At 43.9% G+C, this 24,312-nt stretch overlaps 2 protein-coding genes across 6 annotated transcripts in view; both read right to left on the reverse strand.

The window, feature by feature from the left end:
- Window positions 1–5,112: 5,112 nt before the first annotated feature.
- Window positions 5,113–18,420, reverse strand: cdca2 (cell division cycle associated 2). The gene is given in 16 exon segments (XM_029440748.1): window positions 5,113–8,232; window positions 8,234–8,613; window positions 8,835–8,994; window positions 9,643–9,720; window positions 9,872–9,937; window positions 10,074–10,183; window positions 10,840–10,914; window positions 11,026–11,077; window positions 11,461–11,789; window positions 12,168–12,297; window positions 13,836–13,961; window positions 14,377–14,516; window positions 14,880–15,045; window positions 16,862–16,998; window positions 17,291–17,483; window positions 18,053–18,420. Coding segments are annotated over 15 exon segments (2,679 nt in total). The 5' UTR covers window positions 18,053–18,420; the 3' UTR covers window positions 5,113–7,695.
- A 3,921-nt stretch (window positions 18,421–22,341) lies between these two features.
- The window catches only part of sema4c (sema domain, immunoglobulin domain (Ig), transmembrane domain (TM) and short cytoplasmic domain, (semaphorin) 4C), an 85,987-nt gene continuing 84,016 nt past the window's right edge, over window positions 22,342–24,312 (reverse strand). For all 5 annotated transcript variants that reach the window (XM_029439767.1, XM_029439769.1, XM_029439765.1 and 2 more), the window contains one exon: window positions 22,342–23,828. The gene's annotated coding sequence lies outside the window, so the exon portion shown is untranslated. The remainder of the gene's footprint in view (window positions 23,829–24,312) is intronic.

Genomic DNA, 24,312 nt, shown 5'->3' on the forward strand with positions numbered 1-24,312 from the left:
AGCTTCAGTGTCAATGAACTTCCCTATTTGAGGTCATCAGTAATTCAACTTCACCCCGCCATGGCAGACTCTCCAGCCCGGCCCCCGAGGCTGTGAGTCCTTCCCTGACCCACAGAGTCACAACATCCTCTTTTACTGCAGCGGGGGCCTGGAAGTCATCACTAATACTGGCAACACACAGGGAGCTCTGAGGTCATCAATAATGACTCCATTTACTTAACACCGACCCGAACACCTGCTCATTCATCATGGCTGACACATGTCAGCCTGGCCCGTTGCTCACAGAGGAGGCGGCTCGCCGCTGCAGATCTTCATCAGGTCACCTCGGGCCGTGGGGGGCTTTAGTGCGTCCATTGATGCACAGAAAACATAGTTACACAGCCATGCTTCTGGCTTTTTATTGCAAAATCTCGGACGCTGCCAAAGTGTGTGCATGGACGTTAAAAGTAAAAGATCTCTTGATTGTACTCGGCAGATTGAGTACGACGATTACTTTACCATCTCTAGGACACCAGCCTGCGTCACAGCGTGTGTAAACGTCTCATAGCAGTCAATGACTGTCAATAGAGTCACCCCAACCACGAGAGGTCCTCGAATAAATATACATCATACTCTTCCATGACTTTGATGACTTTATGTCTCATTTAGACACTTAGCAACAGCCTTTCTTAAGACACGTGCAAGCTTCTAAATTCATGAGTCGAGGTATTTACTGGCGGATTGTATGTCGTAGAACAAAATGTTAACATCTCTTAAAACCATTGAAAGAAACTGAACTGAGGGAACTGAACAAACATGCTACACTCATTCCTGCAGCAGCTGCTGTTATGTAACATAATAACTAAATGAATATATCCTTTAGAAACAACGTGTGCCTTGTGGAGGTCGCTGGTTAACGGGTGCAACATGTGTCTGTCTTTAGTTTCTGCTCTTCCAAAGCAACATCTCTGAGGCCCCTTCAGTGCCCTTCAGCTCGATGCTCACACACTTGAGCACGGAGTTTCTCTTCAGGGACGTCGTCAACAAACAGCAATAGTTCTTCCAGTGGCAGGCTGCCTCTTTCCTCTGGAGACACCATGTTGATGATGCTCCACCGACTCCTCCGCCACGGACTAGAATGTCTCAGATGTAAAAGATTTTGATGCTGTGGAGCTTTTATGGCCTGGAAATGTTCCCAGCATGCAACAGGCAGTGGGGAGGGAAACACCCGGGACAGGTCACCAGTCCAGCACACAGCTACACAACACACAGACACACAGACATGTCTCAGGGAGAGCATGCTCCTGGAACGTGGAGCACTCATGGGAACATGAGGAGAACATGGATTTACAGAGACACTGATTTAATGTCTCCGTGCACATAACACTGGTATTAAATTAATGTTTTGCAGACATGCACAGTTTACAGCAGAACATGCTGCAAATGCTTAAATAAAAAGGTAAAATGCAGTTTGATGTTGTATCAGATTCTATCTTCCGTCCTTGTGTAGGTAAATATAACCACGTTGCTGTACTTTAGTTACACAGAAGATTTTATTGAAGGTTTGCAACAGAAAATACTGCAAATCTCAAAAACAGTGAGAAATTATGTCATTTTAAAGATGTGTATATAAAGACACGGTCTCACTTACACAGAAGATATTAGTAAAGGTTTTGTATTTGTACTATGTTCTTTATCCTGTACACACGACATCTGTTGCACGTCTGTCCGTCCTGGGAGAGGGATCCCTCCTCAGTTGCTTTCCCTGAGGTTTCTTCCATGTTTCCACAGAGGGTCTAAGGACAGAGGGTCTGAGTACAGAGGGTCTGAGTACAGAGGGTCTGAGGACAGAGGGTCTGAGTACAGAGGGTCTGAGGACAGAGGGTCTGAGTACAGAGGGTCTGAGTACAGAGGGTCTGAGGACAGAGGGTCTAAGGATAGAGGGTCTGAGGACAGAGGGTCTAAGGATAGGGGGTCTGAGGACAGAGGGTCTAAGGACAGAGGGTCTGAGTACAGAGGGTCTGAGGACAGAGGGTCTAAGGACAGAGGGTCTAAGGACAGAGGGTCTGAGGACAGAGGGTCTAAGGATAGAGGGTCTTAGGACAGAGGGTCTAAGGACAGAGGGTCTTAGGACAGAGGGTCTAAGGACAGAGGGTCTAAGGACAGAGGATGTAAGGACAGAGGGTCTAAGGACAGAGGGTGTGAGGACAGAAGGTCTGAGGACAGAGGGTCTGAGTACAGAGGGTCTGAGTACAGAGGGTCTGAGGACAGAGGGTCTAAGGATAGAGGGTCTGAGGACAGAGGGTCTAAGGATAGGGGGTCTGAGGACAGAGGGTCTAAGGACAGAGGGTCTGAGTACAGAGGGTCTGAGGACAGAGGGTCTAAGGACAGAGGGTCTAAGGATAGGGGGTCTGAGGACAGAGGGTCTAAGGACAGAGGGTCTGAGTACAGAGGGTCTGAGGACAGAGGGTCTAAGGACAGAGGGTCTAAGGACAGAGGGTCTGAGGACAGAGGGTCTAAGGATAGAGGGTCTTAGGACAGAGGGTCTAAGGACAGAGGGTCTTAGGACAGAGGGTCTAAGGACAGAGGGTCTAAGGACAGAGGATGTAAGGACAGAGGGTCTAAGGACAGAGGGTGTGAGGACAGAAGGTCTGAGGACAGAGGGTCTGAGTACAGAGGGTCTGAGTACAGAGGGTCTGAGGACAGAGGGTCTAAGGATAGAGGGTCTGAGGACAGAGGGTCTAAGGATAGGGGGTCTGAGGACAGAGGGTCTAAGGACAGAGGGTCTGAGTACAGAGGGTCTGAGGACAGAGGGTCTAAGGACAGAGGGTCTAAGGACAGAGGGTCTGAGGACAGAGGGTCTAAGGATAGAGGGTCTGAGGACAGAGGGTCTTAGGACAGAGGGTCTAAGGACAGAGGGTCTTAGGACAGAGGGTCTAAGGACAGAGGGTCTAAGGACAGAGGATGTAAGGACAGAGGGTCTAAGGACAGAGGGTGTGAGGACAGAAGGTCTGAGGACAGAGGGTCTGAGGACAGAGGGTCTGAGGACAGAGAGTCTAAGGACAGAGGGTCTAAGGACAGAGGGTGTGAGAACAGAGGGTCTAAGGACAGAGGGTGTGAGGACAGAAGGTCTAAGGACAGAGGGTCTGAGGACAGAGGGTCTAAGGACAGAGGGTCTAAGGACAGAGAGTCTGAGGACAGAGGGTCTAAGGACAGAGGGTCTAAGGACAGAAGGTCTAAGGACAGAGGGTCTGAGGACAGAGGGTCTGAGGACAGAGGGTCTAAGGACAGAGGGTCTGAGGACAGAGGGTCTGAGGACAGAGGGTCTAAGGACAGAGGGTGTAAAGACAGAGGGTCTAAGGACAGAGGGTGTAAGGACAGAGGGTCTAAGGACAGAGGGTCTAAAGACAGAGGGTCTAAGGACAGAGGGTCTAAGGACAGAGGGTCTAAGGACAGAGGGTTTAAGGACAGAGGGTCTAAGGACAGAGGGTCTAAGGACAGAGGGTTTAAGGACAGAGGGTCTTAGGACAGAGGGTCTAAGGACAGAGGGTCTAAGGACAGAGGATGTAAGGACAGAGGGTCTAAGGACAGAGGGATGTGAGGACAGAAGGTCTGAGGACAGAGGGTCTGAGTACAGAGGGTCTGAGTACAGAGGGTCTGAGGACAGAGGGTCTAAGGATAGAGGGTCTGAGGACAGAGGGTCTAAGGATAGGGGGTCTGAGGACAGAGGGTCTAAGGACAGAGGGTCTGAGTACAGAGGGTCTGAGGACAGAGGGTCTAAGGACAGAGGGTCTAAGGACAGAGGGTCTGAGGACAGAGGGTCTAAGGATAGAGGGTCTGAGGACAGAGGGTCTTAGGACAGAGGGTCTAAGGACAGAGGGTCTTAGGACAGAGGGTCTAAGGACAGAGGGTCTAAGGACAGAGGATGTAAGGACAGAGGGTCTAAGGACAGAGGGTGTGAGGACAGAAGGTCTGAGGACAGAGGGTCTGAGGACAGAGGGTCTGAGGACAGAGAGTCTAAGGACAGAGGGTCTAAGGACAGAGGGTGTGAGAACAGAGGGTCTAAGGACAGAGGGTGTGAGGACAGAAGGTCTAAGGACAGAGGGTCTGAGGACAGAGGGTCTAAGGACAGAGGGTCTAAGGACAGAGAGTCTGAGGACAGAGGGTCTAAGGACAGAGGGTCTAAGGACAGAAGGTCTAAGGACAGAGGGTCTGAGGACAGAGGGTCTGAGGACAGAGGGTCTAAGGACAGAGGGTCTGAGGACAGAGGGTCTGAGGACAGAGGGTCTAAGGACAGAGGGTGTAAAGACAGAGGGTCTAAGGACAGAGGGTGTAAGGACAGAGGGTCTAAGGACAGAGGGTCTAAAGACAGAGGGTCTAAGGACAGAGGGTCTAAGGACAGAGGGTCTAAGGACAGAGGGTTTAAGGACAGAGGGTCTAAGGACAGAGGGTGTAAGGACAGAGGGTCTAATTACGAGTGAAGCTACAACTCATTCATACTTTACACAGAAACACTTTAACTTTTATCAGTTCTATTTAATCTTTGCATATTTTTCAATAGTACTTTCAATGAGCTTCATGAGCAAAGAAAACGTTTTAGAACGACATTCAATAAAAAACGAAATACAATCTTTTAAAATAGAATAAAATTCTATTTAAAAAAAAGATACAATTTAGGGCTGAAATAGTTCAAAGCATCATTCATAACATTATTATTACAACAACTTCTTGTGAACTGTAAACATTAATAATCATCATACTTTCTTTGTTTTGGAAATGTTATTAACCATTAAAGTTTACTTCCATTGAAGAGTTAAATCCATGTCGTGCGAGGTGACGTCGAGCAGATGCTGCTTCTCCCTCCTCTGAACACTGTTCCACGCTGTCCGAGTCAAAGACGACGTCAAGTCGGGACATGCTGAGACATTTTGGAGAGCTGTGCAGGTATGTTAGAGCAGCTGTGTCCTGTGTAACACACCTCACACACCACACACCTCACTCCATGTATCCACGTTCCCCATGTGATGCTGCCACACGTTACACAAGCACACACACACACACACACACTTCTTCTTGGAGGATTCAGTGACACAAAGCATTTTAATAACATTTAATGTGCACACCTGAATGCAATACATTAATAATATATTAAACTAATCATTAATAATAAATTGAAGATACATTTTCATTCTTGATGATACACCTTTACTTCTACTTCTACTACTTATAATCCAGACGTTCGTGTTACACACGGTTGAGTTATGAATGCATCTCACAATTTGACCTCATTTATAATTGAATCATTTCACGGTGTTGTATTTGTGCTTTAATTATAGAAATCATCTTACTGTAGAACACTAGTCACAGTACTTGATGGACAGGTGTGACTTCCTCCACCTCTGGTTCCACGACCTTGTTCTAATGAAGTCACCTGCACTCCTCCTTCAGGTGTAGATATGCACATTATTATGCTTGAAAACTAATCAGTAAATCACACGTACAACTCTGAACATCCTCGTTGTCACAACTGACAACACTCAGCTGCGACTCAACTAGAGTGAAGTCTTATGGCTCGGCCCCATGTTTGTGATTGATCAATGCCTCTCTTATTGCCCACAACATGTATGTGAAGTCTCCGCTGTGTGGAGGAGCTGGGGGGGCTGCAGGAGTCCAGCCCATGAGGTCAATCACGTGTAAAGTAAGAGGCACATTCATGAGCGAGGACACAGAGCAGGGAGAGCTTCAGTGCAAAGAAATGGACTCCATTTTTTGCAAGTCCTCCTCTCCAGCTGTCAGCCTGCTCCCTGTCCCATGGGGGGTTGCCACGGTGACAGGAGGCCACATGTCTTGGGGGCGTCGTTTTGGTCAAAGGACCCCATTGTTCTTGTGTTAAGCCGTCTTCACTATGCCCGTCTGCCAGTGACAGGGGCTTCGGCTACACACCCTCCTCACACACTCTCTCCCGCGCTTGCTCTCAGACACAGGACACAGAACCCCCCCCCCCCCCACACACACACACACACACAGCAGTTTGGCTGGCAGCTCACAAAGACGCTCCTAGTTACAAGTTTTGAAATAGTCATGTTTTTGTGAGGTTGCATTGTCATTTCATCACCGTCGGGCTGTCCGGGAATAAATAAATGATCAGTCCACGAACACTCACACCATTCTGTCGACTAACGAGTTCCTGCAGCACTTTAAATCTGCAGGTTGAATCACAGTCCTCACATGTACACGATGCTTTGATTTTTATTCAGCAGTAACACCCAACAAAAGCCTCTTTGATACAAATGAATCTGCTAAATGACTTCCTCTCATCAGTAACATCAGCTCCCATCAGACAGATGAATACCTGGCGACTGCAACTCCTCAGGTCGACCACCAGATGGCACAGCAGCCCCACGGCCTCCCCCCAGAACCATAACGTGACTGACTGTCCATCAGTCTTCCAGTGGGAATACTGAAGAGACCTTGGCACACACTGGGAGCCAGAAACCTCTGGTGTCCTTCAGCCAAGTGACTCTGACTTGATGTAAAAGGAGCGAGTCAATTATCCCGTGATGGATAGATTACAGCCATGCATCATTCCGGGAGCCAATTTTCCTATGTGAACTGAATTTGAAACTCAATTTGTTACCGCTCTCTCCGACAGATGGATGGAGCCAGTAAAGAGGAGATGATTTCAATCTGTGACTGCTAGAAGCTGAGGTTGGAGGTCAATTTATTTGCAGACATTTGGCTGTGATCACAATGGTAATTTATGTAGTGATGCGTTCGGTTATGGCGAAAAGGTCCTCAGGTTTATGTGAAAGGGAAACGGCTGAACTTGAAACTGAACTGCCCACGCAGCTGGATCATCACATTTGTGGAGATAGTGGCCGTTTTATTATCTGGATGACTTCCTTTTCAAATGACTCTAAATCATCCGTTTAAATGAAAACACAATTTGAGCTAATGAGGTGTCTTCACTTGCAACCGAAGCGTTTCATCAGCATCACCAGCGAGGTACATTTGTGACATTCCTGCAGAACAAAAAACGGATTTCTGATTTAGTGCAATGTTTAAGACAATTTAAATCCAACTGGCTATTACTCTTAATTATTGGCAGTAGATTAAAACCATCCATTACAAGAACTAAAAGTGAATTCTGGACATGTTCCTGTATGTCAACAGCTTCACTGGGGAAGAAACTAAAACACTCCAGCAACCACAAATAAACAGAATTGTTCGAGCTTATTAATTAGATTTCTCTTTGTGAGGCACATTTTCTCCCTCCATTACTATTGTGTTATTACTACCCCCCCCTCCTGCTCAGCCGGCCTCACAGATGGAGAACAGTCTTCATCTTCATCTATCCACAGCGAGTAGATATTGACTGGAGAGATGCTCGATCCAATGACTTTGGAGAGTGAGTCTGAAGATGCTCTGTGATTACCGGCTGAGTGGTTTGTATTGATTGAGAGGTGGTCAGCAGAGATGATTGGGCTTGCAGTGTATTGACTGGCTTGGTTAGCGGGGGGGGGGGGGGGGGGGGGAACTGGCTACAAATTACTGGTCGGCTCTAATAATTCACAGGGGAGTAAACATCAATGTTTAAGCTAATATAAAACAATCAGCCTTTTCTTATAATCATTTAATGTGAAGAAAACAGGGTATGCATGAAGGTGTGAATGTATCGGTCGTCCCCCTTCAGCTCATGTAGTCGATTTTAAAGTCTCACGAAGCTTCCTCGGGGAGTGAAGGTTGGACAGGTGTAGCAGAGCTGAGCCGCCGGCCCTGGGTCCTCCTGCGGGCCTCTTTACTGGACTCAGGAGACGTCCGGGGCAGCCAGGCCAAACCTACACTGTGGCTGCCGTGCTCCGCATTGCTCTGGTTCCTCTGGTTCCTCAGGCTGCGGCGCACAGAGCGCTGCCCTCTAGTGGCGACAGGTTTGAACACATCCTCTAAGTTAAACTCAGCCTGCCAGGGGGCGAGGTACAAAGGGGCTACTCCCCCCTCTTCCTGGCTATCGGAGCTTGACCTGATGAGGTCTTCCTGCTGGCTCGCTGCTTGGTCTCCTTGTCCCTTCTCCTCCGCTTCATGGCTCGTTTGTCGCTCCTCTGCCAGCTCCTGGAGCACGGCGCTGCTGCCAGCGCTCCTCCCGCCCCGCGTGGCTTTTCTCTGTACTGGCAACATGTTGTTGGACTCGTCATCTGAAGGCAGGCAGTCTGAGGTGGGTGCATCCAGACTGCCATGACTTTCTAATTTTTCATCCTGAGTCTGTGCAGTGTGTATCTGCAGAAGTCTGGGCGTTACCCTCAGTGTCCACTTCTTCAGGGATGGGGTGGGCAGGTTCCCTTGATGCCTTAAAGTCTGTAGAGGTTTGGTCTTCACGGCGCGTCCCTCCCGTCTCGTCCAGAGTCTCCTCAATGAGCAGGAACTCTTCAGCAACACTGACCTTCATAGTTTTCTGTGCTCCCCCTCTGACCCTCTGCTCTGCCAGCCCCCTGCCCCTCCCAGCGGTTCTTTCTGTAGAGTTTTGAGACGTGACCGAATCCTCTGAAGGGCTTTCCAAAGCATTGGTCACAGCGAAGTCAACGATCGCTTGATCGTCGTTCAGCAGCTCAGGGTTCTCGTGGGTTTCATGATTTGTGGCTGTTGGGAGAAATGAGGAAACTTATTTTATTGCCACTGAAAATGAAATAAAGAATATTACAATATATAAAATCCTACTTCCCGTGTCTTAGCATTTTTTATTCTTTTGAAAGATACATATTAATACTTAATATTGTTAATGTCAATATCACAACCACCCTCCCCGTATATTATATCCACACAACAGCATCGTCAACACTTAATGAACTCCTTCTGTCTACCTGTGCAGCTCGTAGAGGGCGTGTGCTGTGCTGCTGCAGACCCGCCGCTGAGGCACAACTTCTCAGTGATGGGACTCAGGTTGGGGTTCTTGGAGGCGTAGGCCCGAGAGCCGTACAGGGAGCGGTCCACGCCCCTGCTCCACCGGCGTGCTGCGGTCCTCTGGGGAAACACAATGTGCAGTGTTAGAAAAGGTTTGACATGTTTCTGCTAAATGTGATCTCAGCAAGTGATTCCTCGTTAAGTACGCAAAGAGGGAGCTCCTTGGTGGCCGATGGGTAACGGCCCATGCAACGTCCCGGGTTCGATGCTGGCCTCGGGACCTACGGTGCATGTCATATTACGGACTTTCATCGCTATTTACATTGTTGTTGAGACAATTGTGTTATTCCCCGTCCCCAACACGTATTATTGTGTTCCAAAATATAATTGATCAAGATCAAGATAAGCCCTTTGAGAGGATATTAATCCCTATTTGGCTCGCCCTCTGATTACAAAGGTCCCGTCTGAATGACACCTTAAGCTTCGCAGTGGATCTCTGCGTATTCACACACAGCTTTAATTACATCTCTAACCACATTCTGCGGCGTGAAATGGCAGAACTGAGAGTTATTTGTCAAACCTGACGAACAGGAACCAATTTAGACCGAAATGCAGTCGTGACTTTGAAAAACAAGACAAGAAACAACAAATACAAAGAGCACGCACACACACACACAACCACGCACACGGATCAGCTCCATGACTCCCACAAAGACACATGTGCAGATCCCTCAGTGGTGTAAAAAGAAATCAAATGAGCCGACTCACCTTCATCTTCATCTTCCCGGAGGCCGACTTGGCAGCAGAGCGCGTGGACCTCTTCACAGGTTGGCTCTCCTCGGGCTGCTGTGGGAGCACAGACTTGGCATGAGGATATATCATAGAGACGTCTCTCTGCCACACGTTACGTGGATATTAGATGGGAGCATGTTGCGAGTCCTAAATTATTGCAAAGACGTCTCGTCTGTTAAATGGAGACTCCTGGCGGTGCGCAGACCTTTCTCTTTCGACCGCTGCAGCGAGCTGGAGCCTCGCCGCTACACGACTGCTCCGGTACCGACTGCTGTGGAAGAGTTAGAAGGTTTTCACATCAACAAATAGAAGATTGTAATAATCTGGTGATATCAACAGACTGAATATATCTCAACCCACAAGCAGCTTTATAAGAACGTAGATAATCCCCTGAAGCTACAACAGACCTTTGTCCTGTTTCTAGGTCTGAGCGCTGGAGCTTCCACGGCGGCTTCATGTTGCTTCTCCTCCTCTGACGGAGGCTGCTCCAGCAGGGAGGGGGCGCTGGGTTCAGACTCTGACAACAAGCAAAGTGTGGAATTGGAAATGAGTTTATTGCTTAATCTGACAAATCATCTCTTCTCTTAATAATACACAAAGTATTATATATTATAAGTATTATAGAGGAACTTTGCAACAACCAATCAATGACTTAACATTCTGCCCAAATACTCGCTGCAACATTAAACATCAAGTGAAAACGTGAGATGAAGATGATAAACGATGTGAGAGGAAGTCAGAAAACCTTTTTGTGGAGTTTAAATTGCTAAATCATGTCATTTATAAGACTTTTCAAAGATCGATTTAAGACATTTTAATACCAATTAAGGCCTTACTTTTAGATGAATGAAATCAATGCCTTACGACGTGCAAGGATCTGCAGGAATATTCATATTGATTATGTGGGTTCACAGACATGTGTTTCACAAAACCTTTAATACGGACAAGTCTAAATGTCCTAACACAGAGCTTTAACCTGATAGTTACCTGCTTCTACACCTGTACAATAACTTGCTTTCTTAAAAGGAGAAACCTGAGCTGTTTGAGCTACAGGTACGTTTGATTTCTGTTAAGCCGACGAATATGTCAGGAGACGGGAGAAGGTGGAGAACAGGAGACATGAAGACATAAACTTAAGTGACAATGAAAGGGAGACATGTGACGGTACTTCACCTGTCAGAACCTGAGCAAGAGACTCCTCAAGGAAAGCAGCGTTTAAATTCAACCGCTGTGCGTACCACGTACAGTCTGACAATAAAATAAATGGAAAGAGCCGTTATCATACAAACATAGTCTGACTGCATTGTGCGAGAGACAATAATCCATAACTCTCAGAGTAAACAAACTGTAATAATCTACCTGGATCTCTCGTCGCCGCAGAGTCGATCTCCTCCACTGAAGGGAAAACAATCTAGGACGACAAACAATGTTGTTTAATATTGACGCCCGGGAGCGACGCACATCCGGGTGCTCAGACAGATGCAGTTATTAAACATGTGATCACACTGTCAACAGTATTCTGTGCATCACATGTGCAGCAGTTCAGTCTGTCTACTAGATTTAGGGTTTTTAACGGTTTACTTATTAATTATGTCTTTTCTTTACTTCCTCTTGTTGTTGCTCTAACATGTATAATAAAGGATTATCTTGTTATGAGTCAGTTCTATTAATAAAAAACTAAACTTCCTGGATGTGAAAGCGACCTGGATGCTTCAGGTCGATGTTGTAACGATGATTTAATGACATGTAAACAGTATAAACACCACAGACACGTAACCACTCTGGTGTGTCTACCTCTCCATCCTCCTCTTCACGGTCCTCTCCCACAGACGACATTCTGCGGTTGCGAGACATCGCTAGTGGAGGCGAGGCACCATCAGTGGGGCTGCTGAGGTCCGGCTGAGCTTGTGATGTTTGGGATGCGACCCTCTGTGGCGTCTTCAGCACTGAGCACGGCTGTAAGCTTACGCCTGGTGTGGGTGCCCGGGCCGGCGTGCCCCCCTTCTGTAACGGAGTGCTGGGGGGCAGGTTCTTATCAAAGAACTCCGGAGAGAGGGGACATCCAAAGCGCACGCTCTTTTTCTTCTTGTTCGCCGCGGACGTCCCGGTTGAGTCATCCTCTCCTGGAAAGAGAGTAAAACCTTGAAGACACAAACAAACCATTTTCCTTTCAGCAACTCAAGCTGGAGCCGTTTCTAACAGAACAACTTTCACTGAGTCCGGATGTGCTCATCCACACACAGGTGTTGTGAGTGATGGGAGCTCAACCTCTACATTGCACAGCTGTTGCACATTTATCCCACGTTGGTTCATAAGAATCATTCACACTCCCCTAAAACACACAAGGGGTTCTCCAACACATCTTTGACACGCTCCTGGTGCGCAGCCTGGATGCACTGCATCGAGCTTAGCTCTGCGTACACCGAGCCTCAAAGGCAGGGTTGAAGCAAGATGAAAGGCCAGTTACTCATGCATGGCCACTGAGAGCACTGTGTGTTTACCTGTGGGCTTCATCTCTAACAGAGAAGGGAGAGAGCGGATGCAGAAGGGGGAGGCAGGCCAGGCCGGTGAAGCGGCTGCAGGATCATCAGCTGGTGGTTGACCGAGGCTTTGGAGTTCAAAGACACCGTCCTGTTGAGAGAGAGTACAAGGAGTTTCAAGGAGCGTCACAGAGCAGGTTGGTGAAGTCCCCCTCCGCACACCTTCTGAAGTGTGTAGAAATACACGGCTATGCTAAATAATTTGTTTAACATGCGTTTCCAAAAGAAAAAGAGTAAAGAATAGAGAGATTGTGGATCTGGCCTCGCTGGGTTGACCAGTGCGTATATTAACGCCGCGGCTCCAGAGCCGTGAGTGTTTTGGCATCTGGTCTATTTTCTCCATTAGAGGAAACACCAGAGAGATTCAGCCAAACATGTTTGATGCAAAACAGAATAAAAAGTGCAGTTGGCATCTTGTTTGTTTGTGTTACTTGTTGACTTACAGCGTTAAACACACAATAATATCTGATGGGTTATTTGGTAGATATGGAATGAAGCCCACACTACCATGTTTTCTGTGAAACTTCCCTAAGCCAATGCAAACTCTCACTCTGTACTGACACGTTCGCTCTGCTCTGGAGGGTTCAAGGGTCTTTGCCCGCATTAGCGTATTTAGAGAGCGATTGGAAGTGCACATTTATCTTATCAACCCACCAACAAAACCATGTTGACAAGTGTTGTTGAGTAAAACTAATTGTTTAAAGCCGTCAGCACTGACCTCAGGGACACAAACTGCTTTTCTTATAGCACCTGTGGAACACTCGAGCGTGGGGCAGGAGCAGGGAAGGCTCAGTTAGCATTAGCAGTAGCTAACAGCTCCAATAAAGAGAAGCAAATGAGAAAACTGAGGGTGTGAGATCGTACATTAAAGATAGAACATGCTGTAGGAGTGGAAATCACTCCAGACCTGAGTACTTAACTAACATTAGGGACATTTCTAAAAATGATGCTTTCTCTCTCTCATCTGCATGATCACACATCCTGAGCCTTTCAGGGAAAGACAGCACTTTGTTGGGGGAGGAGATCTTCACAACACTGGAGATCTGCCTTGTTATCACCTGCTGCGTGGCTGCACATGAGAAGCATATAATTACTGCTTGTGACGGAAGTGTGCTATACTGAGCTTGTGGGCAGAGGCCATTACGTTTCATTTAGAAAATTGTGTGCTTGGTTAGTTACCCTTTCCAATATCACACAAGTCACTTCCCTTTGGAGGTTTAAAACAAAGCCAGGTGCGGAAATAAACAATGAAATAAGATCCATTTTAAATCATTTAAATAAAATACAAAATCAATGCGGCGGTCAACTGTCACCTGCCAAACACATGTTGGCTGTGGCAGGTACACAGATCAGCTCACCAGCCCCCATGGAGCTTTTCTTAGATCAACAAGTATTTATTTTAAGCAATTACTAGTTAAATTGTCAGGTTACAAGATCTGACGCATTATATATTTTACAATTCTAAAGTGTTCTACAGAGATGTCAGAAGTAGAAGACCCCAGTGACCTGCCACAATGCCGCTTTAGTCTGTGGGGGCTTTTGTGTGCAAGTGTGTGTGTGTGTGTGTGTGTGTGTGTGTGTGTGTGTGTGTGTGTGTGTGTGTGTGTGTGTGTTGGATTAAGACCTAACCTGTTGGTTCTTAGCACGGGAGCAGGCTCGGAGCTCAAAGTCAATGTGAAGGTTTGGGGATAAAAGCACAGTTTGGGCCTCTTGCACAGCGTCGCTGGATGGCAGCGTCTCTTGTTCTTCTTCCTCCTGTGGATATGAAAAAGGAAATCTTACCGTTTTATTCTGCTACACAGCACCACAACAGCACAACAGCGAGAACACTATTACCATGGATACGGGAAATGGAAATTGATCAAATTGCTGTTTTAGTGCTCAGAAGGAAACAGACTTGATATTGCACTTTACAGAATACAAGCAGAAGCTCAAGAGTTAAAAACTAAACAAAGACAAACAGATTCAACGATGAATAAATAACCCTCAAAGCCCAGCACTTAAATCAGACGGGGTTTGCTTGAGAGTTCTTGTTTTTCTCTTTTTGGATGCTTGTATTTAAAAACTTCTGTGCAGCACCGAAATCTATTCCGTTAAAAATACAGAGGGGAAACCTTTTAGGTGAATTATTTAAAGCAGTGAAGTAAGTACATCGTCAGAGTGAGTGTACCTCGTGCTCCTTCAAACTGAAGGGGTGGATCGGAGCGCTGGCCACCTCACAGCCTCCTGGGCCCAGGCGCCTCCTCTTGCTGGGTATGGGTGTCATCATCGGTGGGTGGTTCTCCTTCCCTCCATAATGGCTGTTCCCATCTGAGAGGCATTAAAAAAAAGACATAGATCAAAAAGACACATTATATAAACATATGAAAAACAAATGGGACTTCGGGGCACATCAGTTAAAGATGAAACGGTACATCTCATACAAATACAGCTTGAAAAACAACTTGATCAAAGGAACAGAGATAAAGTCTCACTTCAGCAACAAACAGCTCAGAAGCTGACCGAACTCAGAAGAGATGTCTGCTGTAAGACGCTGTGAGAGTCAGGCTTATACTGCACTATGCATTAATCCACTGCTTCTGAACAGGGCCTCCAGACATCATAAAGAAATCCTACTGGCATACATCCTTGTTGAGAAAAAGTATTAATCCTGTGGCAAAGAGGCAGCCTCACCAGACAGATAATCTCTTGTCTTGATGCATCCTCCAGTGTTGCTGTCCTGCCTTGGCATCGGATCACAGACCTCACTCTCCTCTACATCCATCAGGCTCTGGAAGGAGGCCATCTTCTGCCTCAGCGTGGAGGCGACCCGGGGAAGTAACGGGCTACTTCTGACAAGCTGAGAGTTGAGACAACAAACATATCTGCTCAGCGATGCAGTCTGACAGGTCATAGACTTCTGAAATCACAGAAGTTGTATTACTGAGATGCAGCACATCCATCACAAACTCCTTCTACACACAACATCTAGGAATATTACTTACACGTTTACTGAGCCGTGCAGTCTTACAGTTAGTCTTCAGAATATTCTGGCATTTACGATTACACAGTTAAAGAACACTGTGCTTCAAGCGACATTTGACCCAAAGCTGATCCCTGTAGCATCACTCACCACCTGCAGACTTGAGCATGTGTAGTCTTCCCGGTTGAAACAACATCTTAAACCACCTCTGTTACATAATGCATTTCTGCACTGTGCAAACATGCACAGTTTATATAAATAGGGCGAAATGCAAAGTGCATGCATTTGTGTTTGTGGGCAGACTCATGTCATTTGCTTGAGCTCTTTGGTGCTCACCTCCCGTCCGTCGCTATCGTGAGCTAGGATACAAATCGTACGGAGGCTGTGTATTTAAAAGCTTAATCCTAAATTGCTTTGTCCAGCTAAATTCATACGATTTGCATAATTAAAAAGCATCGTCTGTCTCAACTGATCATAACTGAGAACTAATGCTGATGCGAACAACTCTTTAACAGCATCAGAAAACATTAATATGTTCGACTCACAGGTCGTCTATTGTTAGTTCAACTTAAAGATGTTTTAAACAACATATTTCGGTTTGGGACATACCGACACTAAAGAAAGCAGAGAAGTGGATTATGGTGCACAAGTGATATGAAATGTGTCAATGAGTGTGTCCACTAACCTTTACTATCATCCTCTCAGACCTGTAGGATTATGACATGTTGGGGGCGGTATTAATTCAATGAGTTCTCCGTCAGCCGTTACTTTACAATGCAGTGTTTCCTCTACATTGCATTCGTCAGGGTCACGCTGTGTGTTCCATAACACCAGTGCTTCACTTACAGACAAGGACCCAGCTGTCTTTTCATTGAGCAACAGACTATTCTATTCACTATTGTATTAATTGTAATATCTAGTTCCACAATGATCATACGAGATAAAAAATGTAATCATATTATATCAGACCACGTCAAAGCATGCGTAGCAATCCACTTTGTATTGTTTGATATTGCTAAGTGGGTGTTTTTTTAAGCTTTAAGTGTTTTCTTTAAAGTCCATTCCATTAATTTAAAACGTGTGTATCAAAAGCTGTGTGCACTATGTACACGAGTAGACTGGGACAAATGATGCATGTATATTGAAGTTATAGCTACTTATAAAAATATACATTCACATTTCAGGGCCACAGCATCAAACCCTGAACATACTATTGTATTACCTTCCAGCATTTGCTAGAAGTCATTGTGTCATTGAAAGAGCACTGCCACAGCAGGAGCGCCGTCATGTTGTGATCTGTTCATTTGCTGCATTGAACTAGTTGCAGTCGACCTCGTTGGCAAACACAAATCTGACTGTATGCCAATGCAACAATAATGTGTGAGGTTTGGGCTAATCTGAATTCACCTGTGGAAGCTGGAGTGAATTGGCCAGAAGTTCTGTGACATACAGTATGTGAATATTTACTGTAGTTGGGGAACACTGCCGTGCATGTACAACTATTAGTAGTTATGGCATTGATGGCAGTTTTTGTATAACTGAAGTAGAATAACAGAACAGAAAGTAAGCCGTACAGAATCAGTAATATATGTCAGTTTCAATATTTGATCACAGAGAGCCAACCAAGAGACAGACTGACATCTGAACACTGCCTCACACTCCAATATGATGCGACAGGGGTGCAAGATCTCACCTCTGGAGTTTGGGAGATTGGTGGTGTCTTCATCCTCTGTTGTGCAATGAAGCGGATGAGGGAGTTTGTCTCTGGGGAGCCTCGGACACCAATGTTGGATCTTCGCCTTACTTTCATTTGCGCTAGACGAGACTTATCTAGAGCAAGAGGGGGAAAATGACACTTCAGTAACAATCGATGGTGCCATATATGGAGAATACAAAATTCCCCTTGAGGTTTTGTGCCTCTGATGTTAGTGCTTTGGTCACATATACAGTATGATTTAATTTTGGATGGTTTAAATCCTAATATTACAAAATATGATACATTTTACTGCATACATTAGGATTTCCCATGGTCTAACAGAGGTGGTTAATATAAAACACGTCTATGGAAGGCAATGTAACTGCAACAGCAATTAAAGCATAAAAGAAAAACCTGTAATCTCACCTTTGCGGTTAGATAATGATGCTGGAGTAAAACTCTGGACAGAGATGCCAAACTGACATGGTGTGAGGTCGGAGAAATTCATGGGGGCTGTGGTGTCAATTAAAACTGGAAGGGAGTCCTCTTCTGAGGGGGGCAACAGGTTCTCCTTCTGATCTCCTTCAGGGCTAGAAGTGTTCATCTCCACGGTAGCCATCTGCATAGACAATTTGAATACAACCTAATTGCATATCCTAATTCAAGAGCAGCTGAACCACAACATCACATAGTGTCAATAGTAGTTACATGGGTGACCATAAGATGCATGACACCAGGGGGCTAGTCATTCATCTGGATGTCCTTAATAGTTTGTTACAGTCAGGCTCATGACAGCTGACAATGATATGAATTCAACATTTAGTATGAAGTCCATAACGTTGCGAAAGGTAATGATCCACTGACTTTATCAGGATACTTATATAGTTAGCTGAAATCCCAGTAACAATGTTGACCAAACATGCTAACACTAAGTTACCATTAGGCAAAACTCCCCGCATGTGCTTCTTACAAAATGGGCTTATTGAATGGATATGAACTGAATCGTACAGCTTAACAACTACATACACTTCTGCCAGGGACGTGACGTTTATAAAGCCAATTATCTCTGAAAATAAACACGGATGCTAATTGTTGTTTAGCTAATGCTAGTTTGCTCTGTGCACCGTTAGCTAACAGTAGCAACAGCAGTGTTGAAGATAATGGAGTGACAGTAAGTAAAACGCTTACCTGGCAAAAAATAAGAGTGTCTCCTGTTTGAATATAAACAAATAAAAACACATGTATTGACTATTGGGTCATAAAAATCCCACTAACATCACAATACATGTTTGTATAAAATACAAACGATAAAAAGGGAGCAAGGAGCGATTCAAACATTCAAATCTCGCTCCACGCTAGAGCAAGCGGCTTCGTATGGATCCGTCCGCGAATAAGTCATACACGCTTGTACAAAAACACTTTTACAACATCAAAAACACGCTGTGTATTACGTGTTCTAGTTTACCAATGTAAAATATTAATAACGACTACGGGCATTCTTTCAAACAATGACGAAACTAGCTGAGAAACTGTATCATTCGGAGGAACTAACTTCCGTATTTTTTAACGGTTTGAAAGTGCCGGAACTCATTTAATATGAATTGGCCAATAGAAATGCCAGATAAGATACCACGTGACATTGAAAAGTCAAAGCAGGACACACACGCAGTTCAAGTGTTTGTTATGTTTTCTACTATTTACTTGATTTTATGAATTGTACCTTTTTCTTTTTAATGTCATTATTGCTTCACCATTTGGCAACATTGTTATTGTTACACTCATGCCAATCATGCATAAAGATAGATAGATTTGATTTTCTAATTAAAATACTTTAGCATAATATGTTCTTGCAAACAGCATGATTATAAGATTAGAGATTAAATAAATGCGGCTTAAAACAACCAAACTGAATAAAATAAACAACAACAGCCTTGATTTGTTAATATGCACTTGTTACCCATTAATTTAAATTAAAACTGAGCAAACATATATTCATAGCTTAGATGCATGTTAGGAAAATTCAAGCAAAATCAATAATTTTTAATGTTTTAGGGTAAATTAATAATTATTTTTTTCACAGTGATCCAACTGGACTGGAACCCACTCCCTTGACTGTATAGAGCCCCATCTGCTGTTGGCTGTCTTGAAACCAAACAGCTGGAGCTCGAGTGCATCCTTGTCTCAGTCTGTTGGCTCAAAGTTAAAACTCCCCCAATCTGTCAGCCAGACAGGTAGCAATCAGCATTTTCCTGTTGGAGGCTTTATCGTGTTACATTCTGTAATGTACTTCTTTTCTTTAATAAGTAACTGTATTGTTTTGAGCAACCACAGCAGAGCAACATAGGACTTTCTGTCCATTATCTTTCTTTTCTTTGTGTTTCTTTTCTATGGAAAATTTAAAAAAAGTGAATAAGCTTCCAACATAAAACAAAATGAATGGCACAAACCAATTGATAATGTACCACAAATTAAACCATAACTTACCATATTGTCATGTGGTATGTAATAGTTTACGGCTGGGCGATATGGAGAAAAACAAATATCGCGATATTTTGGTTCAAATACCTCAATATCAATATTGCGATGATATTGTAGCATTGTCGGTGTTTTTACTAAAATATTTGCACAGTGGGATCTTTAATAAGTTATCATCAGTAATGTGGATATAATGACTAAATGGGTAAAGGCAAATAATAGAAGAGCTAAACCAGGGGTGTCAAACATGCGGCCTGGGGGCCAATACCGGCCCGCCAGAGGGTCCAATCCGGCCCGCGGGATGACTTTGCAAAGTGTGAAAATAAGTTGTTTTGATCATAAAGTAAAATCCTGTTCCAGATACCTGTGAGGAAATGTGTTGTGCCTTTGTAGACACACTGTGATCTGTAAATTGTAACACACATGTGTAAATTATAAACGGAGACACAATATTGTTGAAATTGCAACTTCTTTTCTTAAGAAGTTTCAGGTTCATGTTTTGTAAAAAGATCAAATTTGAACATCTTCAGAATGAACTTGTTTTGCACTAAAACAAAGGGAACATGTGGAGTTGTTGTTGTTTACAGGTTATCATGCTGTGGTGTCACTGCTCCGGCCCACTTGAGATCACATTGTGCTGCATGTGGCCCCTGAACTAACATGAGCTATTCAGTCCGATATGTTCAGAATATTACGTCACGTTACTGTAATGCAGCCTTCAAAACTATGAAAAAACAACAATTATGCTACTATATCCAAAATCTACGACCATATCTGGCCTCATATCACATATCGATATCGTGTCTCGGCCCTACAGTAGTTTGACATAACTTACAGCAAACTCAAAAATCAATAAGCCTGAACAGGTGGGTGAACTGTGGTCTAGTCTTGAAAAGTCCAGTAAAGCCAACCCAAACACACACACACACACACACACACACACACACACACACACAGTTCCTTCTTTTATGAGGGTTTGGAGTCTGTGCCGCAGCTGAGTACACTGAGATCAGATGCAACTGTGAGCCTCCTTCCACAGCTGGGACTATCGACCACATGAAGCGCGGTGCTTCTTCTGTTAACACCAGGCAAGGCTGTGCAAGTCGATGAAAGCTCGACTGGTGCTCTTGTGCAGCGCCGGCTGGGGAATGAAACAACTCCAGAAATAACTCTGTGTGTGTACAAGTCAGTGTCAAATTGAGATGTTTACAATGTGAGAGATCTTATTCTGAGAAAGAAGACTGACCAACACAAGGACACATGGAGACTTATCTACAAAGTCTGTTAGAATCCAATGTTGAGAGTTTTGGCTTTCAAACTAGTGGAAATAAAATCCACATTTAGGACTTTATTTACTAACTTTGTGTGTTTGTGTGTATATGTCATTACATAACGCCTCATGTACATATTAAACACTTGTAATATAAACTTGTGTTGATGTGAGTCATGAAGTGGGGAAGCTTCATGATATCTGTTAGTTACATGTTTGACCCTGTTCACCTGTAGTGTGTACAACATGTATGACTCTGTTCACCTGTAGTGTGTACAACATGTATGACCCTGTTCACCTGTAGTGTGTACAACATGTATGACTCTGTTCACCTGTAGTGTGTACAACATGTATGACTCTGTTCACCTGTAGTGTGTACAACATGTTTGACCCTGTTCACCTGTAGTGTGTACAACATGTATGACTCTGTTCACCTGTAGTGTGTACAACATGTATGACTCTGTTCACCTGTAGTGTGTACAACATGTATGACCCTGTTCACCTGTAGTGTGTACAACATGTATGACCCTGTTCACCTGTAGTGTGTACAACATGTATGACTCTGTTCACCTGTAGTGTGTACAACATGTATGACCCTGTTCACCTGTAGTGTGTACAACATGTATGACTCTGTTCACCTGTAGTGTGTACAACATGTATGACTCTGTTCACCTGTAGTGTGTACAACATGTATGACTCTGTTCACCTGTAGTGTGTACAACATGTATGACTCTGTTCACCTGTAGTGTGTACAACATGTATGACCCTGTTCACCTGTAGTGTGTACAACATGTATGACTCTGTTCACCTGTAGTGTGTACAACATGTATGACTCTGTTCACCTGTAGTGTGTACAACATGTATGACCCTGTTCACCTGTAGTGTGTACAACATGTATGACCCTGTTCACCTGTAGTGTGTACAACATGTATGACCCTGTTCACCTGTAGTGTGTACAACATGTATGACCCTGTTCACCTGTAGTGTGTACAACATGTATGACCCTGTTCACCTGTAGTGTGTACAACATGTATGACTCTGTTCACCTGTAGTGTGTACAACATGTATGACTCTGTTCACCTGTAGTGTGTACAACATGTATGACTCTGTTCACCTGTAGTGTGTACAACATGTATGAATGTTACAATACATATCTTTAAAGGAGCTTTTTCTCACACTCTTCAGCAGAAGTCTCCACTTCAGCAGCACTTACATACACCAAACTTTCCACTTTCATTCCTCTCTATATTCTGAAGCTTTGTGCAGAGGGCTTTGTTCACATGTCACTCACAGCTCATGTTATACACGCTACACTCACTACATGCAGGAGATGCACAGAGTTCTGTGTGTTGACAGGATTTAGTGATTTATGGAGTGATACAAAGACAGATCCAGAATCTGTACAAACCTTTGACATGTGAACAACATGAAACACTTTGAACCTGCTTCATCCAGACTTCTCTTTACATCTGGACATGGAGCAGATCAGCACATCTTTAATAACATAATGCCTCATTTGCATATTCAAACATAACATTTCAGAAAACTTGTAATGAAGTTTCATACTGCTTTATTTCCACTTCTCTACCAGCTTGTGTTTTATGCAGTGAGCCGATAGCTGGTAGTTTGTTGTTTATTATGACAATAAATAAATATCAGCAACTAGTAAACTGACCTTTATGTGTGAAATTGCTAGACTTCCTCTTTAACAAACACAATCACACACGTCAAGTATATCTCTATTTTTATTTGTGTATATATACACATATAAAAAATAAGGGACATATGTACAATGATAATAAATATCAACACGTTTGTACAAGTGAAATAAGTTACTTAACATATTTTAAAATCAAACATAAAAGATCAATAACAGACAAGCAAAAATGGGGCGAAATGAACTCGGGGTGATAAAAGTATAATACAAATAATGATGTGAGCAAACAGCAGAACTTAAAGCCTTGTGTGGGAGACAATATTATGAGCAAACAAAGAAGAACTGCACATAAAGTACATTACACATGGATTCCTGTGTTCCTTTCACTTTTTAGTTTTTGCAACATGTTATCTTAAATAAAATGTCTGATTGGAAAAGGGAAATATATTAAGACGTAACCAAGTACCAGTGTAAGGAGCTAATATGTTTTAGCTATCTGCTTCAGGGTCAAACATAAAGTGGGCACATTCTATCACTGCTTTCAATCAACAGATACATTTTTGGTTTTTAGGGGCTGATAAATTAAATAAGGGTTAAAGTTTTGGTACATTACTCAGACGTTCATTAGGTAAAGTGTGTGTCCTGTAGATCACTACTTGAAATATAAACAGGAAGCAAACAGGAAGTCCATTTAGCCTCTAGCTGTTTCGCTCGATGGGAAATGTATCCGCGGATAAAATATGAAGATCAGTGGACGGATTGGTGAGACTTAAAGGACCAGTGTGTAGGATTTAGGCGGATCTATTGATGGGAAATGTAATGTAATATTAATTATTATGTTCTCATTAGCGTATAACCACCTGAGAGTCGTTAGAATGAGCCCTTCACATCTACACAGAGAGCGGTTCTTCTTCACGGAGCCCGCCATGTTGCACACCATGTTACTACAGGAGCCCAAACTGGACAAACCAAAACACTAGAGAGGGCGTTACGTTTTACGTTGAATTGGCAGCTTGAATGCACCTGAAGGCCACCAAAGGTTCTTCTTTCCACTAAATGCAACTAAATCTTACACACTGTTCCTTTAAATATCCATCTGGAATCAAATAAAAGTAAGTATTTCAACAAGAACAAAAGCAACTGCAGTCTACTTTGGCTTATCCAAAAGGTGAAGAGGCACAGAAAAAGTAAACGTGTGGAAATGCAGTCATGAATTCCTGTACAACCCTGGAACCATAAAATCAGACATATTTTCTTTTTTCTTCTTCAAAGAGAGCATTATTGTTCCACAACATCAGTGTCTGTAAAAGTCCAAAAAATGGCCGATCAAAATGATACAAGAATGATCATATCAAAGAAGTCCACTTGCAGAGGATCATGCAACACTAGGGTGGAGCACTGATGGCTGAGTACCTCTTCAACCTCGCTTTCATTCTGATATTCTACATCTCTCAGCGCTCTGTACACAGTGGGGGCAAAACAAAAGGTATTTTTGTCCTCCCCTTCCTTCTTGCTGGGCTCCTCTGGTCCCGACAGACACGTCCCAAGAACTAAAGCCGCGCCTGATGGACAAAGCACAGACAGAGGACACAATGATGTAAAGTTAGTAAAGAGCAAACATAGAAACTAGATCAGAAAGCAGGCTATATTTCATTAGGACGTTCTGGGCAGATTGGAATTAGGTAATTTATTCTGATACATGCTAACACTTCATGATACCACACTGCGTCATACACATAATATATGAGGGTATAAGAGAATGTGCAGAAGCTGTAACACTAATAATATTCAGTTATCAGTTTTCAGTAGGAGATTGGTATGAAAAGGTCTGAATCTTCCAAGTTACTGTTATTAAACAGACATTTCAGTGCGACAGAGAGCTTCCTAAAGTCAACTTCTTTTGATCCTTGTCAGATTGAAACATTTTCTCGTTTATAGAATCTTCGAGTCGCAAGTTTCAGGCTTCGGGCAGTGCACGTCCTTTTCTTATCTTTTGTCAGGAAAGTAATTTTTCTGATGCACCTGTCCCCTCGAGACTTAAATAAA

The sequence above is a fragment of the Cottoperca gobio genome, chromosome 9 (genome assembly GCF_900634415.1).
Source record: "Cottoperca gobio chromosome 9, fCotGob3.1, whole genome shotgun sequence".
Lineage (NCBI taxonomy): Eukaryota > Metazoa > Chordata > Actinopteri > Perciformes > Bovichtidae > Cottoperca > Cottoperca gobio.